The sequence below is a fragment of the Elgaria multicarinata genome, chromosome 16, assembly GCF_023053635.1.
Source record: "Elgaria multicarinata webbii isolate HBS135686 ecotype San Diego chromosome 16, rElgMul1.1.pri, whole genome shotgun sequence".
Lineage (NCBI taxonomy): Eukaryota > Metazoa > Chordata > Lepidosauria > Squamata > Anguidae > Elgaria > Elgaria multicarinata.
In genome coordinates, this window is record NC_086186.1 from 23,062,780 (window position 1) to 23,078,765 (window position 15,986).

The 15,986-nt window shown below is 43.6% G+C and overlaps 1 protein-coding gene across 4 annotated transcripts in view; it reads right to left on the reverse strand.

Moving 5' to 3' along the window:
- Window positions 1-425: 425 nt before the first annotated feature.
- MEF2A (myocyte enhancer factor 2A) overlaps window positions 426-15,986 on the reverse strand; it is a 93,868-nt gene continuing 78,307 nt past the window's right edge. For 3 of the 4 annotated variants that reach the window (XM_063142162.1, XM_063142164.1, XM_063142161.1), the window contains 4 exons: window positions 13,610-13,800; window positions 8,380-8,506; window positions 3,601-3,727; window positions 426-1,646 (listed from right to left, as the gene is read on the reverse strand). In XM_063142162.1, the coding sequence (XP_062998232.1) occupies window positions 1,283-1,646; window positions 3,601-3,727; window positions 8,380-8,506; window positions 13,610-13,800 (809 nt within the window). In that variant the 3' untranslated portion in view covers window positions 426-1,282. Of the gene's footprint in view, window positions 1,647-3,600; window positions 3,728-8,379; window positions 8,507-12,014; window positions 12,060-13,609; window positions 13,801-15,986 lie in introns of all 4 variants that reach the window. The other variant, XM_063142163.1, reaches the window with a different exon arrangement.

Genomic DNA, 15,986 nt, shown 5'->3' on the forward strand with positions numbered 1-15,986 from the left:
TAATAAGGACTTCGCCTTTTTTTTTCTTCAAGTTGGCGTCAATCCACAAAAATATACTTTTTAATCTGGTGAACGTACAATACATACGTACTTACACCAAAAGGTGATAATATATTTAAGATGCTATATACACAAAGTTTGGCTCAAATTTTAATTTACATATAGAATAATAAGTATTCATGGCTTATTTTTCCCCAAGGTTCTGCCTGCAAGATTTTTTTTCCTTCCTCCCCTGAAACCAAAAACAACAGACAGTCAAAAAACCAAGTTAGAACTATACTCTACAAAAAAAAAAAAAAGCTATACCATACAGCTTTGGCTTGTATAAATAATTCATAGCAGAATGTGTTCAAAAGTATTGTATATAACTTTCTATATAGTCTTCAAGAAGGGTATGTTTTCTTTAATAAAAAATATACACGAGCTAGAATTGTTTTTCTATATTTTAAAAAAGGTAGGAGAAACATAAGAAAGAGCTTTAAAACATATCCCAATTATAACTTAATATATTAAAATTTTCTTTATGGACTATCTTCTAGGCTAATATCTTCTGAATATTTCATGCACGTTATTTATGTGTGTGTGTCTCTCTCTCTTTCTCTCATTTGGATTAAAAAAAAAATCTTATTTGACCCCTGTATTTATTTTTTGCACGTGCAAAAACAGGTGTGTGTATGCGTGTGTTTTTAAAATAATGCCAGCCCTTCTTCATGCACCCTTTGCAAGAGAGACCCATGCTAGACGGGGTAATATAGAGGTCATTCTATGTACAGTATTGCTTTCTTGTTCTACTTCTCTGCTGCTACAAAGCGTAATGTTAACTACAGGGAACCACACAGCTGCTGGAAAACACACACGGGAACACTACTACAGGCAAGCCCTCACGGTTCTGCCATCTAATTTGGTAGATTACATACAGGGACAACATTTCTTCTGCAAAACAGGTTACATGATTCAAGAAACAAAGTCCAGGTTAAGTGCCAGACTAGATCAATACCTATAAGGGTTTTTCTGTTCTATTTTTTTCTTCTTAAAAAACCCCACCACGGGGCCTCTGCAGCTATGCGAGGAGTTGGTATTAAGTGCCTGCTGATTTTTCTTTTTGTGTCTCGCTACACACACACACACACTCACACATATATATGTATACAAAGATATATATGCATGTATGTATATATACATATAAATATTTTTTTTCCATGTCCTTATTTATAAATTTAGATATGTCAGGACTGTTCATTGGGATAACTCAAAAGTAGAAACCGAAGGAGGAACGGGAAACTTATGTCACCCAGGTGTCCATTCTCATCCGCTTTACTGTGGGGCTCTCCCTGTCTTCTGAATTTGGGGGTCTCCCCAGCCCAACTGGGGAATGGAAGTCACTCCTCGGATCCTCTCGGTCGCTGCCGTCATACGAACTGCTGGAACTACTGAGACTATCAACAGGAGAGCGTCCCATTTCCTGCCGTGATTGTTGCTGAGGCGGCTGTTGCTGCTGCTGCTGCTGCTGCGGTGCCTGTTGCTGCTGTGGGAACGTGGATGGAGTCACTCTGTCTCGAGGAGGTGAAATCGGCTCAGACTTGATGTTAATGTTTTGGTTGGTGTTAATGGATAAATTGGAACCCTGAGATAACTGGCCTCCAGCCCTAGTAAAAATTAAAGCCGGGGTGGGGGTGGAAGGAGAGAGAGAGAGAGAAGAAAAATATTAATTTATAGTACTGTACAGAGTTAGAATATAGAAGTCACAACCCTCCATCAATGAGATTATTATTGGAGGTTCGATAAGGCAAACACAAAACAAAAAGGCGGGGGAAAGGAAAAGTAGTAGTATTGTTCAAGACTGCGTACGGATGTGACTGCATGTACGCAACTTCGCACATCCTTCTTTTCCAAGACAGAAAGACTATATGGAGTGAGTGCTCCTGCTGCACTGAGATTTGGGGGCACACTGAGCCAGCCCAACACGGTGTGTTAATGCAATACTGGGAGTTGATACTACAGCACCGTCAGTAACTAGGCACCGCCACAATCACGGCATTGTGCCATTGTTTGAGAAAGGAAATAGCAAAGATCACACACAATGGACCTGGGATGTGAGCAATACCTTCCATCGATGTTTAGCCCGAGGACAGGCAAGATGGTACCTGTGGGCATCAGTGTGCCTCCAGACACCTTCCTTGGTGCCAGTCAAAGTGCCCTGCCCCTCTGACTTTAAAAAATAATAATAACAAATTTTCTTACCAGCAAGCTGGTGAGGGCCTCCAGCTGCTGCCACCTTCATTTCCCAAGAATGCCCGTGGACCACAGGTGGGGCTTGGAGACCTTAGGAAATGAAGATGGTGGCCGGTTGCAGAATAATCCTTTCCTCTACAGCATGCCCAGCCTCCAAGAAAAAGAGGTGGGGAGGAGTCCTCTCACTTCTGCCTATTAAGCTGGGGTGCGGGTTGGGTGGGCAGAGGAAGCCAACTGGGAGGTTAGGGAAGTCATGTGTGAATGGATGAAGGCTGCTTGTACATGAGAAAGTGTGAGACACACACAAAGGATTTAGGTGCAGGATTTTGGTAGGGTCCTGAAAAAAAGTGAGCATAGTATTTTGTATGTTTGCTGTGGGGAGAAGGGAGGGCCGTGTGTGTATGCATGATAGATATATACGTGTGTGAGAGAGAGAGGGGGGAGAGGGAGGATGGATGGACGGACAGACAGACACACCAGTTTCTGTTGCCACTGAAAACTGTGGGTTCAAAGGAGTTGTGCTGCGGCCTTTGGGCAGGTTTCATGTCCACGCAGCCAGTTTGCAGTGCTAAGCCAGAACAGTTCCTCAAATTGCCAAATGTGCCCCAAGGCCCCCCAAAAGCTGCCTACACCTGCTTTAACCACTACAAAACCCATTACATTGGAGCAATCCTATGTAACTGACCTATTCAACTACCAGAAGCAGCTCCAACCTAGAAGGAGCAGAGGACACCATGCACCACTCATTCTCTAGCCTGTTTGTTGAAACAGTTATTAAGGAGAAAAACAAGCTTGTAAATGTTAAATGGAGCCCTGTTCCCAAATGTAGAGGGGTTAAAAACTCCTGTAACTTTCCAAAGTGCTGCTTGCTGTGGTTCCTCTAATACAGTAGCAGAGGCTCCAGTGCTCAGATTTGTAATCCGTTTCGGTGCCAGAGGCTTTGGGCAGAGCAGCGGGTTGCACACCGCCCCTGGCAACTCTACCTTGAATTCATGTCAGGTTCAGTCTCATTCCTCCTGGAGTATTTATTCAAATTAGAGGAAAGAGTAAAACATGGCTTTTTGCATGCCAGGAGGAAGGTGCTGGACAATGAATGGACAACGATTTCTCTACAAAAAAATCTTTCCAACCTCACAGAGCTGCAAAAGTTCGCAAGTCATAAATCAACATCGTCATGGAGGATGCCGAAGGCACACAAATCCAACCCGTTGAAAGCTAAAAGTTAAAGAGTGTTGTGCTTAACCAAATAAGGCCAAGCCTGAAGACCGTTTGTGGGCTAAGTGGAAGAGGTGCCCAGTTGGGTGTAACATAGCCAAGGCTGCCAATCCTCTAGGCGGAGCAGGGTGGTGGTGTTGCGTTCCTACTTACACAAGAGAGCTGAGGGCTGCCTGTCCTAGATGGTGCTGTTGCCAGGCAGATACTTGTCCTAATGACAGCATTCCCGGGGAGTTAAATCCCTGCAGAGCTGACAGGTCTGCACTAGTCAAGGAGTAATCTGAAAAGGGAGCAAGGGGAAAAGAGAGAGATGATTTTATTCCATGTATTCATCCGAAAGTTTAAACTTTTCATTTTCACCAACTCAAGTAATGGTGGATACTGGACAGAACTCTTCTGAGGTCAAGCACTTGAGTTCATGGGGATTCCTTCAGACATTCTATGGTGTTCTCCTGGTTTTGATCCTGTTTGGAGGATTGTGAACTCAATATTGCAGACTTCACCTTAGGACCAAAGGCTGGGTTACTGTATATCATTAAGACAGCAATCCTAGGGCCCCTACGCAGTGTTGGGGGGGTGGGAGGCATAGGATATTTCGGATTCTTGGATCTGAGGTCAGACACAGCAGAAATCCATGCTGTACGCCTCCTACCACTCTCAGCAGGCATGGAGAGAAATGCCCTGACTGCCTTTCTGAGGTCGCAAAACGACCTCAGAGAGGAGGTAAAGGGGCTGGTTCTGTGGGCAGAGAATATCCCCAGGTCTCTCCACTTCCTTCCCTCTTCCTCTGCAGCACTCCAGCTAGACAGGCAAAAAAGCCCGTCTAGCGAAAATGCAGAGGGGGGGCATGGAGGCTCACGAGCATCGGGATAGGACTACACCCTAAGGATGACTCACACAATTGACCCCTCAAGGTAAGGCCCAAAGAGAACTGGTGTTTCTCATGTCGATTGTTCGTTTATGTTCCTGAATAATCTACTCAAAATATAATGGCCAAGTGGAAACTCAAACAATACATCACAGTGTATCCACAGTACCTGCTTCTGATCAGGGCTCCAGCCAGCCAGTAACAGGAGCCTTTAAACACTGTTCATGCTTCTTCGGGGAGGGGTGACTTTCAGGAGTGGGAGGAGGGTGTAAAATACACATTTTTTTTCCTTTTCTTTTTAATTTCACCCAACCTTCCCCTGCTCTGTAATACTACAAGGCTTAAGTTGAGGCTGGCTGCTCAGACCTAATCTGGTATTTCATTGCTATCTAGCTAAAGTTGGGAGGGGTGTGGGTGGCTCTGGAGACTGGGGAAGGGAAAAAGGTATCCTTTTGCTTTTCCTTCCTCCAGAAACATCCCTGTATAACAGTGGAAATGAGGGACCTCGCAGCACAAATCTACCCTTAACCCTAACTTCCCCTTCTATGATATGCATTAGAAACTGTTAAGAGGTTTGAGAAAATTAATTTCCTCTCTCATACAATCATAGAATAGTAGAGTTGGAAGGAGCCTATAAGGCCATCGAGACCAACCCCCTGCTCAATGCAGGAATCTACCTTAAAGCCTCCCTGACAAATGGCTGTCCAGCTGCCTCTATGGTGGGAGAGACCACCACTTCCCTAGGTCATTGGTTCCACTGTCATACCACTCTAACAGTCAAAAGGTTTTTCCTGATGTCCAGCCGGAATTTGGCTTCCTGTAACTTGAGCCCATCATTCCATGTCCTGCACTCTGGGAGGATCAAAAAGAGATCCTCGCCCTTCTCTGTGTGACAACCTTTCAAGTATTTGAAGAGCCTTCTATTTCCCCACTTCATGACACTCTAACATAGTATTCCTCAATTTCTCTCAATAATACACTTGACGGATAAACTCTCAGTCTGCTGATTTCCAGATCCTTCAGAGAGTGAGAAAACCTCTCACATTCCATAAGCCCTGGAACCTCTCAGATGTTTGTCGAGTCATTTTCAGGTTTACACAGTGTTTGGTCTTCTCCTCTTAATTACTCAATACTTTCTCTCTTACATAAGGAGTCTCCCAGATATTAGAAGCTACCACTTAACTTTTGGGTGGTCCCATTTCATTTCTAAACTGATAAACACTCATCCACTTGAGTTTGCTATTGCAGGGAATTATGAAATACAGATGCCAATCAATGGGTTTGAAAATGAGAACCTTTCAATCTCTAGAAAGTGAACCTCCACAGGATCACTGCAGACAAAACAGGGATGTTATCTGGACAATCAGATTTGAGAAGGCAAATCCCATTTTGTATCAGCAGAGGTAGCAATTGCCGATTTGAGAAAAGTGTATTCAACACAGGGATTGCAAGCTGTCCTAAATATATCATGACTCATCCCTTGAAAGTTATGAGATTGGCTTCAAGGACAGAAAAACAACAACACTTTTCAAAATTATGTGCAGCTGTTGTCGCATCTGCAATTGGTTTCTGAGACATGATGCCACCAGATTTTCAGCTAACAGTACCACAGCAGGTTTAATACTATGGGTCAAAATTCACACAACACGACAGCTCATCATGGGTTAATTTACCGCAAGGAAGTACAGTGTGTGCTGTTTGCCATCATGAATATGCAAGCCCAAACCAGAGGTTGTTGTGGCTCGTTGTGTTGTACAAATTCAGGCAGCTAGGGTTATTTGAGGGTTAAACAATCCTAAATGGACCATAAGGTATACAATGATTGTTTAACTCTTAAATAATTCCAAGTGCCTGGGTCTGGATAACACAACAAGCCATGGCAACCCCTGGGTGGGGTTTGCATATTCATAATGGCAAATGGCACACACCACAGCACACACAAGGTTAATTAACCCACAGTGCACTGTTGTGTCATCTGAACCGTATCAATATTTAAGTTGTGTATGTTTGCTCAAGCAAGTATACCTGCACATTTCTTGGCAGTTGAAAGCTGAAACACTGGAAGGACTTGTGTCTCTCTCTGCATGCTCATCTCTACTTACAACCAGATAGCAAATAAGGACGAGATCCTATGCTGATAGTCAGGAGTATTTAAAGTCGGAGGGTGCCGAGTACCCTAACGCAGAGTGAACGGAGCATGGAGACAATCCGCACCTCTGTGCTCCAGCCGCCCTGCATTTTTGCTAGATGGGCAATTTTGCCCATATAGCCATGGCACTTCGAAGCGGGAGAGCAGGAAGCTGGGGCGAGTATAGGAAGCTGCATAAGACAGGTTCCCCGGTCTCCACCCTTCATCACTCCCAAGACCACCCCCTTTCTCCAGTCTCTGCACTCAAGTTTCAGAGCACAGAGAGGTAGCTGGTGCAGTTCTCTCCACACCGACTATTGGGGGCGGGGGACACACACAGTTTACTAGCTCCAAAGTTGGATCCCTGTCTTCAACCTCAGAACGAGTAAACCGAACAATCCTATGCCTGCCCACAGACACTGTCTAGGGACCACAGGATTGCTCTCTAAAAGTACAAGAGTCCTTCGTACAATTAATATTCCATAAATACAGCACGGAAAAACATATTCCATAAATACAGCGCGGAAAACCATTTTCTATGATGCCTGGGAAGAGAAGACTTCTTCATTTACTGGCTAGACATTGGATTTTTTAATTCGGGATATAGTGCTTAGATAGTTATCACTACCAATTCACACATAGGAAGTTATTTCAGTTCATCATTATCACTTGTTTTTCCTTCAAATTTGGAAAGAGAGAGAGCTGCACACACTTTTCTGCACTTAATCACTTTGCAATACAGCTTTCTTAATACATGCCCTAGCCTCTGGGGAAAGAGGGATAAAAAAGTGTTCCTGTGAGACAGCTGCAATTAATATTTCAGATTTCTTTCTTATCATGGCATTACTGGCTAGGATATCAGAGAGTGGGTCAAGAGAGTTTCTTTGGACAGAGAAATCAAGAACACTAAACCACAGCATATATATAAGCAGATTCTTCTTAAAACATAGGTTTAAAGAGGCATGCACATCTGAAAGCTGTTAAGGAATGTCAAAGCCCTTCAATTATACCTTAACGGGAGCTTTCAGGGTTTCAGGAATCTTTTAGATACACTAGTTTAAGCCTCTGAGATGCCTGATTATGCATCTGTCTAGGAGCTCATCCCTACAAATTTGCTATGCTAGCAAGTAGGCGCTTAGGATAAGGCATACCGGATGCTGTGCCAGCACAATGTCAAAGGAGGCCAGTACTGCTGGCATAGAGATAAGGTGTAGACAAAGTAGTATTTCCCAAATGTTTTGGACTATAATTCCCATCAGCCACAGCCAACATGGCCAATGGTAAGGGACGAGGGGAGTTGTTAGAGCAAGGGTGGGCAAGTTGTGGCCCTCCAGATGTTTTGGCCTACAACTCCCAGACGTGCTAGTCAGCATAGGCAATTGTGGAGGGATGATGGGAGCTGTAGGCCAAAACATCTGAAGGCCCATAAGTTGCCCATCCCTAGAAGCGTCAGGTTGCCTTTCCCTCGCACTGATGGTAGTTTTGCTAGGGAAAAGGCTGAAGTGTGGACACTGGCACTCCAAATAGGCAGGCTGTCACCATCAGCAGCGAGGGGGAAAGGGATAGAGGCAGCCAATCGGGAGGCGTGAGGGAGGGGCCGTGCCACATGCAAATTTCGGAGGGGGTGGGATTCACTATGCATGAGCCACATTTGCATTGTTTGTGACCTGCAACTCTGTGGTGAGAGGACTGAGGGGCAGAAAAATGTGGGAAAGGAGCAGGACTCCTAGTGCCCATGGCGACACAGGATTTACACTAGTACATTTCAGAAAGAAAGAAGTATTCCTGAATGCTCCACACATGAATGGCTTCCTGCATGCAGCACTCTAGCACATCAGGGAGAGGGGCTGCACTAGGGGGTTTAGAATCTTCTCAACGGCTTCTCTCCACCAAAGGAAACGGGGAAGAAGGCAGAGCCAGCAGATTTGAAGCTTACCAGTGTTGTAGGCTGTAGGCATAGCAGAATATACCAGTCCTTGTGGGGGCAAACTTGGGGTTGTCACAGACACAACTGGTGTTGCGAGAGGTTGCGTAGACTGGGAACTGCTTAACCGCTGTGTGTTCTGTAAATGGTTAACAAAAAATAGATATAGTGGACAAAAACTAAAACCAAACCAAAAAGAAAGAGCAAAATTAAGTCAAGCACACACTAATCTAGATGCAGTTGGAGGAACTTTTCTTCTTGCCTATGGATTGTGTAGAACATTTAACTAAAAGCAGATACACTCATTCCAGGGAGGACAATTTAAACTATTTGTGAGCGAATGTCACTCAATGAACAGGGTGCTGGATTCAGTTAAGGAAGGAATGCAATGATTGGTCTTGGACCAGTCACTTTCAACCCCATCCAACCTTTCTTGAAGACCTGCCTTCATGGGGCCGTTGGAAGCATGAGAGAGAAAGCTCATAAACAGTACAATATGAAATAAATAAAACACTGTGCCTTGTCTCCCCATCTAATTGCACTAAAAAGAGAGTGACACACACAAAATGTGACTCTCCCTGAGTGATTCTCCAAGCTAGCAGCTTGTTGTGGATGAAGCTTCATTTTAGTCTTGAGTCATCATCTGTAGAAGCTTCTCTTTCTTTAAATGAAGCTTCATCCACAACGTGCTGCTAACTTGGAGAATCACGTTGACCTGAATTAGTCTTTGAGTCATCATCTGTAGAAGCTTCTCTTTCTTTATTCAGGTCAACGTTTCAGAGCTTGTGGAGTCTTTTTGTCAATATGATGGGGTTTTGAAAAACAGTATTGGGATAAAGAAGCAACAGTCTAAACAACTGAATTTCACGTCTTTAAAGAAAATCTAGCTCTGGCACCAGCCCAACGCAATAGGTAGGTTAGAAGGCTGCCTTGAGGGTCAGAACTCAAGGGACTATTCTGCAACACTTTGGAGGGGTGTGAAGAGAAAAATATATATATACCTGCCTCTTCTACCAGAATCTGGGGCAGGATATAGCAGAATATACCAGTCCCTGCAGGAGCAAACTTTGAATTGTCACGGACATAACTGGTGTCGTTTTGCCTTGCCCCTGTATTTCACCCCGATTCTATTTTCCTTTCCATTTGCTTTATTCACTTATAGAGCTAGGGAAATGAGCTAAAATCAGGAACAACCCTTTGAGAGAATAGAATCCCAACCCATGTATCAAAAAAAAAAAAGGGGGGGATGTGGGGGAAGCATACTTAAATCTTTGCCTAGAGCAATAAAGTAGCTTGAACCAGCCCTGCCTAGCTTCAATTCCAATGACTAACACATGACCTAGTTGTTTGGAAGAGGTCTTTTCATTTTCCCTCGGCTGGCTGCATACTTCCCTCCAGAAAGTAGTCACACCACCAGAGGGCAATCTCCTCCTGCGGATGCTACTACAAACCAGCCTTTGTCCTTGTCTATGGAAATTGAGAGTCACTTGACATTACGCTTTTGACATATTGGAAGATTTAGCACACATGCCCTTTTCCCATAACATGTGAAGTGAACACATACATTTCACTGTGCATGCACACTGCAAATGGTGTCTTGGGCATTTTTTTTTAAATGGAAAGACAGGGTATAAATATAACATACACAGATTGTACAGATAGAATGAAGAAAACCACAGTTACCTCCCTTGTATGTTATGGGGTGCAATGTAGGTACATGCCAAAACTAATATGTATGCACTCAAATGTTAGTAAGTTGACCTACTCTGCTTGAACCCCATAAATAAGCAAAGAAGGTAGTTTATACCCCATCTTTCAGATAAGTCAGTATGTTAAATGTGAAGTGTTAGCATTACACCACACCAACCGCATTTCAAAATAATACAAGGAATATAGTCATTATTTATGTAACTTTTCATCACAACAGGTCACAGAAAAATACCTAAACTGGGGCTCTCGGACTCAGATGAATATCCTGCTCATATGAGTCATTGGGACTTAGGTTCAAGTCACATCTTAACCAAACCCTGACCAATTCTTGAAACCTTCAGTTCCCTATCTATGAAGTGGGAATAGTTTTGATGTATCTCATGGGATAGTTATGAAGATGAAAGACTTGGGGTCCCCAGCGTAGTCCCAATGGACACCTTCCTTGGCTCCCTCTATGGATTTTATTCCCCCCCCTCTACATTTTAAAATAACCAAGAAGCTGGTGTGCATCAAAACACCGTGCCTGCATCCGCATTATCTTTACTTTCAAGAATGTCTCTGGGGGCCCAGAGACATTCTTAGTAAATAAAAATGGCAGCCAATTGCAGCCTAGTGATTCATTTTGAAGCATGTCAAGAAGAAAGAAAGGGGTAAGCTATGGTTGTTTGGGAGCATATCTTGGGGGGCTAGAGGGAGCCAGAGAGGATAAAGGACGACAGGAAGACGTTAGGATCTGTGAAAAGGCTCTGCCTTGAGCCTTACGGATAATTATACAGAAGATAATGCATACAGGTCCTGAAGAATGTTTTGTTGAGACAGTCAGAGACTAACAGGAGAGTTCAGCAACCTGACTTCAAGATGCCAACCACAAGGCAAGCAATACAATTCCGACTCGAAGAACAGAGAAAAGTGACTTCATTAGCAAAATTCTGCTAAGTGCTCCTTGTTACTTTACATTTTCCTAGGGAAAAGACATGTTTCCCTCAGGAAGTTGCGCACAGGTGCAACAAATTACAGGGTTTTTTTTAATAATCACTAGCATAGTGTGCAGAAGCAATGGCTTGTTGATAACCTCCATTATGTCTTGTGCTAGGATTTTCGACTTTAGCGCGCACATAGTATACGTGATGCATTCACCAAGACAAAGAAAATAAAACAACAACACAGCAATCCCATGCTTTCATGCAATGAGAGCCCAGTATCAGCAACAAGTCTGCCTTTAAATGAGAATATTTTTAAGATCAGTTTTCTTTTATACGAGTTCGTCTCAATGCCGTTCTTTCTGAAATGACTGCACTAACGTTTGAGAAGGATTGCAAAGAAAGTCAGATTATATGACCAATAAAGAGAGAGCTTTATATTTCCCAGTGATTATACTGTATAAATTCTTCCATGAAAGGTCTTTTAAAAGGCCGGCACACTTTCTTCCAGGAGGGGAAAAAATAGCTTGCAATTGTACGTTTCTTTTGGTAAACAGGGAAACCCCTTGTGGTTTGTTTCTCTTGTAGAGCATGAAATTAACTTCATCTCTAGAATGGTGACCTCACCAGGAATGATGTAATCTCCAAGAAGGAAAGCAGCAGCACAGGATCTGTGTTACAATTTGCGGAACTTCATGAGTGAAGTCCCCATCTAAAAAAAACCTACAATGTTTGAGACACAATATAAGGCATTGTCTAAATTCGTTTTTTCAAGGTTCCCTGATGTGCATGGCCAGTTGCTGTTAGAGGTTCTGTCCCAATGTTCCCCTTGATAATACAGTCCATTTTTTTAAAAAAAGTAATTTTGGCTAAGGTTTATTCGTTTCCATATTCTCCCAGTCCATATGGAAGAGTGTGATAAATCAAGCCATGTTTTTCTCTGCAACAAAGGGAACATTGGTCTACATTACACCACAGAGTTAACATGAAAGCTTTCTGGATTTTGATGTCTCATACCAAGTAGGAACCCAGACTCACCAACTCCAATTCATCCTCCTCCGACTGTACTCGGCAAGCAAGAGCAATAATAACGTTACTAAGAATAGTACTGTATTCAAGAATGAAAAAGTCATGTTGGTGCCTGAGTTGGCTAAATTTAGCCTCACTACTATTTTGAATTTACAATGTGATTCCAATAAGTATTGTTGCATCACATATGACAATGTAATATTAACAAACCTATGCTGGCAAATCTGACAAAGAAAATCGATCTACAACAGGGTAGGCATGGCCAATGGTCAGCGGTGATATTTATTGATTTATTTTAACTATTTCTTGGCCTCCTTTAAGGATAAGAGCCCCCTCAAGGCGGCATACATCAATAAAACAAAAACAGGTACGGTAGTAAAAACACAGTAAAAATGGCAAAAGGCAGTAAACATTCTAAAAAAAACCCAGCAAATGCCAGCATAAAATAAACCTTACAGTAGACAACCAGAGATACAACTTAGACTAATAAAACATAACCAGGGGTACAGAAGTAAAATTTCCAGAATTTTTTGACACCATGGAGGGCATTTTTTCCGGGGGGGGGTGGTGGTTGTGGGGGAAATGTAAATTTTAGGGGAAATGGAAATATAAGTAATACTTTTGTTGTGCAATATTGACGGAATGGCTTTAGTTGTTATGGAATGTCCAGATTCAGAGGCAGTAATATCTCAAGACCAGCTGCTGGGGAGAGGGGCAAGAATTGGGAGGGTGTCTCTTGCCCTTCTTGTGGGCTTGAGGGGAGCTTCTGGTCGGCCATTGTGGGAAACAGGACCCTAGACTAGAGACAATTCTGATTTGATACAGCAGGTATCTTCTTGTTATCAGCTATTTCAAGTCCCTTTTCAAAACACACAGAGCTTGTGGGAAATACAAGCATGTGGACAATGGCATGCTAGGTGTTGCGGGACCTTTTTCTGTTTAAACTGCCATCGGATTGAACCCTTAGTGTGCTTTCTACTGTCATTATGTTTTCACTGAGCAATTAGGGAGGACAGAGTACGGGCACAGACTTCTTTGGAAGAATCCATTTCTGGTAAAACTCAAATGAATAGAAGAAAAGATGCTATGACTAATGGGCACGTTCCCCTCCTTCTCATTCTGCTTGGCTGCCACAGAGGACTGTCCCTTCTGGAAAGGAGAAGATACTGAAATATTCCCCAAATGATTTCACTGAACGTGATGCCCATCAAGGAGAGAACGGTGGGGAATGTGCTCCTGCACATAAAGAGCGCATGAATAAGTACGCCTCACAAGGCTACATGGTGGTTCAATGTCTAGAGCAAGGATAATCCTGCATTCAAATAACTGCAGGAATTCTTAGTTCAGAACTTACTGTGTACATATTATTAGGGCATTGCAGAGCAAGCCCTTGAGGACTGGTTCCAAAAAAGCCCAGTTTGCTGGTTTATGGGAATGTGCCCTCCAATACAGGCATTTCAATCATGTTTGAGATAACACAACTGTTTGTCAATACAAAATGGCAAAGGTTCGCTGACAGTAGCACTTTTAACCCCCTTTAAGAACACTGAGCATATACAAGTAAGTCAAGAAATTAAACTTACCAATGGAGGCATCATGCCTTTGCTAGACGGAGGGATGACTACCCGAAGATCTGGCTTGCGATTGTTCATTCCAAGATTGCCCCCTCCAGGGGGAGGGGGAGATTTTGTAGTTATCACTTTGCTTAGACCATTCCCGCCACCAGTGTTGCTCAACAGACCTGGGGAAGCTCGTGAGTTCACAAAGCCATTTCCTAAAATAGCGGACGAAGGGAAAAAAAAGACACCCACTTTAAGACCGAAAGATCCGTGTTTGCACATTACATCAGTGAACATATATGTACATCTGACATCTTTTTCCAATTGCTTTTTACATGAGCTTGTGCAGACCCGGCAGCATTCCAAGGAACGCTGGTGGGGGTGGGTGGGTGGGGGGCTTGGAAGCTTATCAGGAGCTCCTTGATAAGATGACCAAGAATGGTAGAAAAACCTCCCAGAAGGGCAGCTCTCTCAGCACTACCAATTGCCCCCTAAAATGCACAGCTTCAAAAGAGAGTGTTGATATGCTCTAGGACAGGGGCAGGTAGGCTTCAGGCTTAAAGCATCTACACAGTCTTTTACTACAGCACTAAGGTCCACCAAACAGAGCCAGGTGGCCCAGGCAGGTGGACATTAGTTAAAAATTAACCAACAGGGTTCTCAGCTCCCAAATGTGAGATCAGTACCAGAACCAAGATCACAAGTCCCTTCATACAAACCCCACTCCTGGTCATCTCCCTGCCCCTTGGAGTGTTCTTTTTCAGCAACCTAATTTAGGGGCGGGAAAAGCATTTTTTAGTTGTTGCCATTATTAGACAATTGGGAGTCAGAAACCCTTGCCAATCTATTGCAAATCACCCAGAGATCTATCAATAGATCCTGATCCATCCTCTGCCCACAGCTGCTCTAGGGCAGCCTTCTCCTTCTCCAACAGTTCAACACATCTAGAGGGTATAAGATTGAAGAAGGCTTCTCTAGAGTGAAAATTCTGTTCTCATTTCACAATGGCAAGGCCCAGCCTAGCCACTGCGAATGCATGCCCTCAAACACTTCCCAGAATCACCTGCAACTCACAGAGAACATGCAGTAGACAAATCACGGGGCCTGTTCAGAAGACACCTTAAATCCTGCTGATTAAGGCTGTTGGTTAAGCAACAGGGTTTAAGATGTCTTGTGCGATGCGTTTAGCTAAACCCTGCTCACTTGCTAACCACAGTCAGTCCGTCTGCAGCAGGTTTAGCAGCTCTAACTGTGGCTTAAAGTGTTGTGTGCGACAGCATGGCCTGTGGTTAGTGCTAAGCCCAGAGAACCAGTTTCACTAACCACAGAACCTGAAGTGTCATCTGAACAGGCCCAATGTGGAAAGGATATCTTGAAGCCAGAATGTTTGAAGTATAGCTTATACAGGAGTGCTGGGGGCAGGGGGAAAGACACTATACACATTACAGCCTAGAACAGTGGTTCTCAACCTTCCTAATGCCGCGACCCTTTAATACAGTTCCTCATGTTGTGGTGACCCCCAACCATAAAATTATTTTCGTTCTTCTCTACACGATCCATTGTCATGGGATGGTTTGCTAATGAAAATAATACATAACAATAGCTTTAATAATACAAAAGATGATACATGACATAGTTCAGTCAATACAGTTTCCTAAGACCATTGGAAATATGTGTTTTCCGATGGTCTTAGGCGACCCCTGTGAAAGGTTCATTCGACCCCCAAAGGGGTCCCGACCCACAGGTTGAGAACCGCTGGCCTAGAACATGCAGAAAAATGAACACCTTTCCCTGGAAGGGAGGGAATCAATATACAGAGCTGGCACCACTCCAGGGTATGATGTTGCAGATTTAACTACTGAGAAGGTGCAACAGTTAGAGAAGTGTTCTAATGCCATCTGTTATTTAACATAGTATTTGCAGCTCCTTTAGCACTCTCGTCTGACACACAGTCCTTCACACTCACACCAAAGGAGGCATCAGATCCTGCTGACAGTAGGAACACCAGAATTTGCCTTAAATGACATCTGACAAAACCACCCCAAAAACAGCCCCACGAGGACTGAGCATGTGCCATGATCACAGAATACTGATTTTCTGTTGCGGGGGTTGGGGTGGGGAGACAGGGAATAGAATACCCTGAAAGAAGGCACGGCTGGCTGGAGACCGGGAAAAAGCATCCCATGCTGCAACCTTTTGTTGCGGGTCCCACTGTTCTATCTTACAACAGAAAACCTGCCAGGTTGTAAGAGATGTGGTGTAACGACACTGTGCGTCACACATAAAAGTAGGTGAGTGTGCATGTGCGCTTCCCTATCACCCAGAAATGGTTGAGCATTCTGTCTACAACACAACAGAGTTCTGCATGACTTACTGAAATGAATGGAAGTTGCATAGGAGA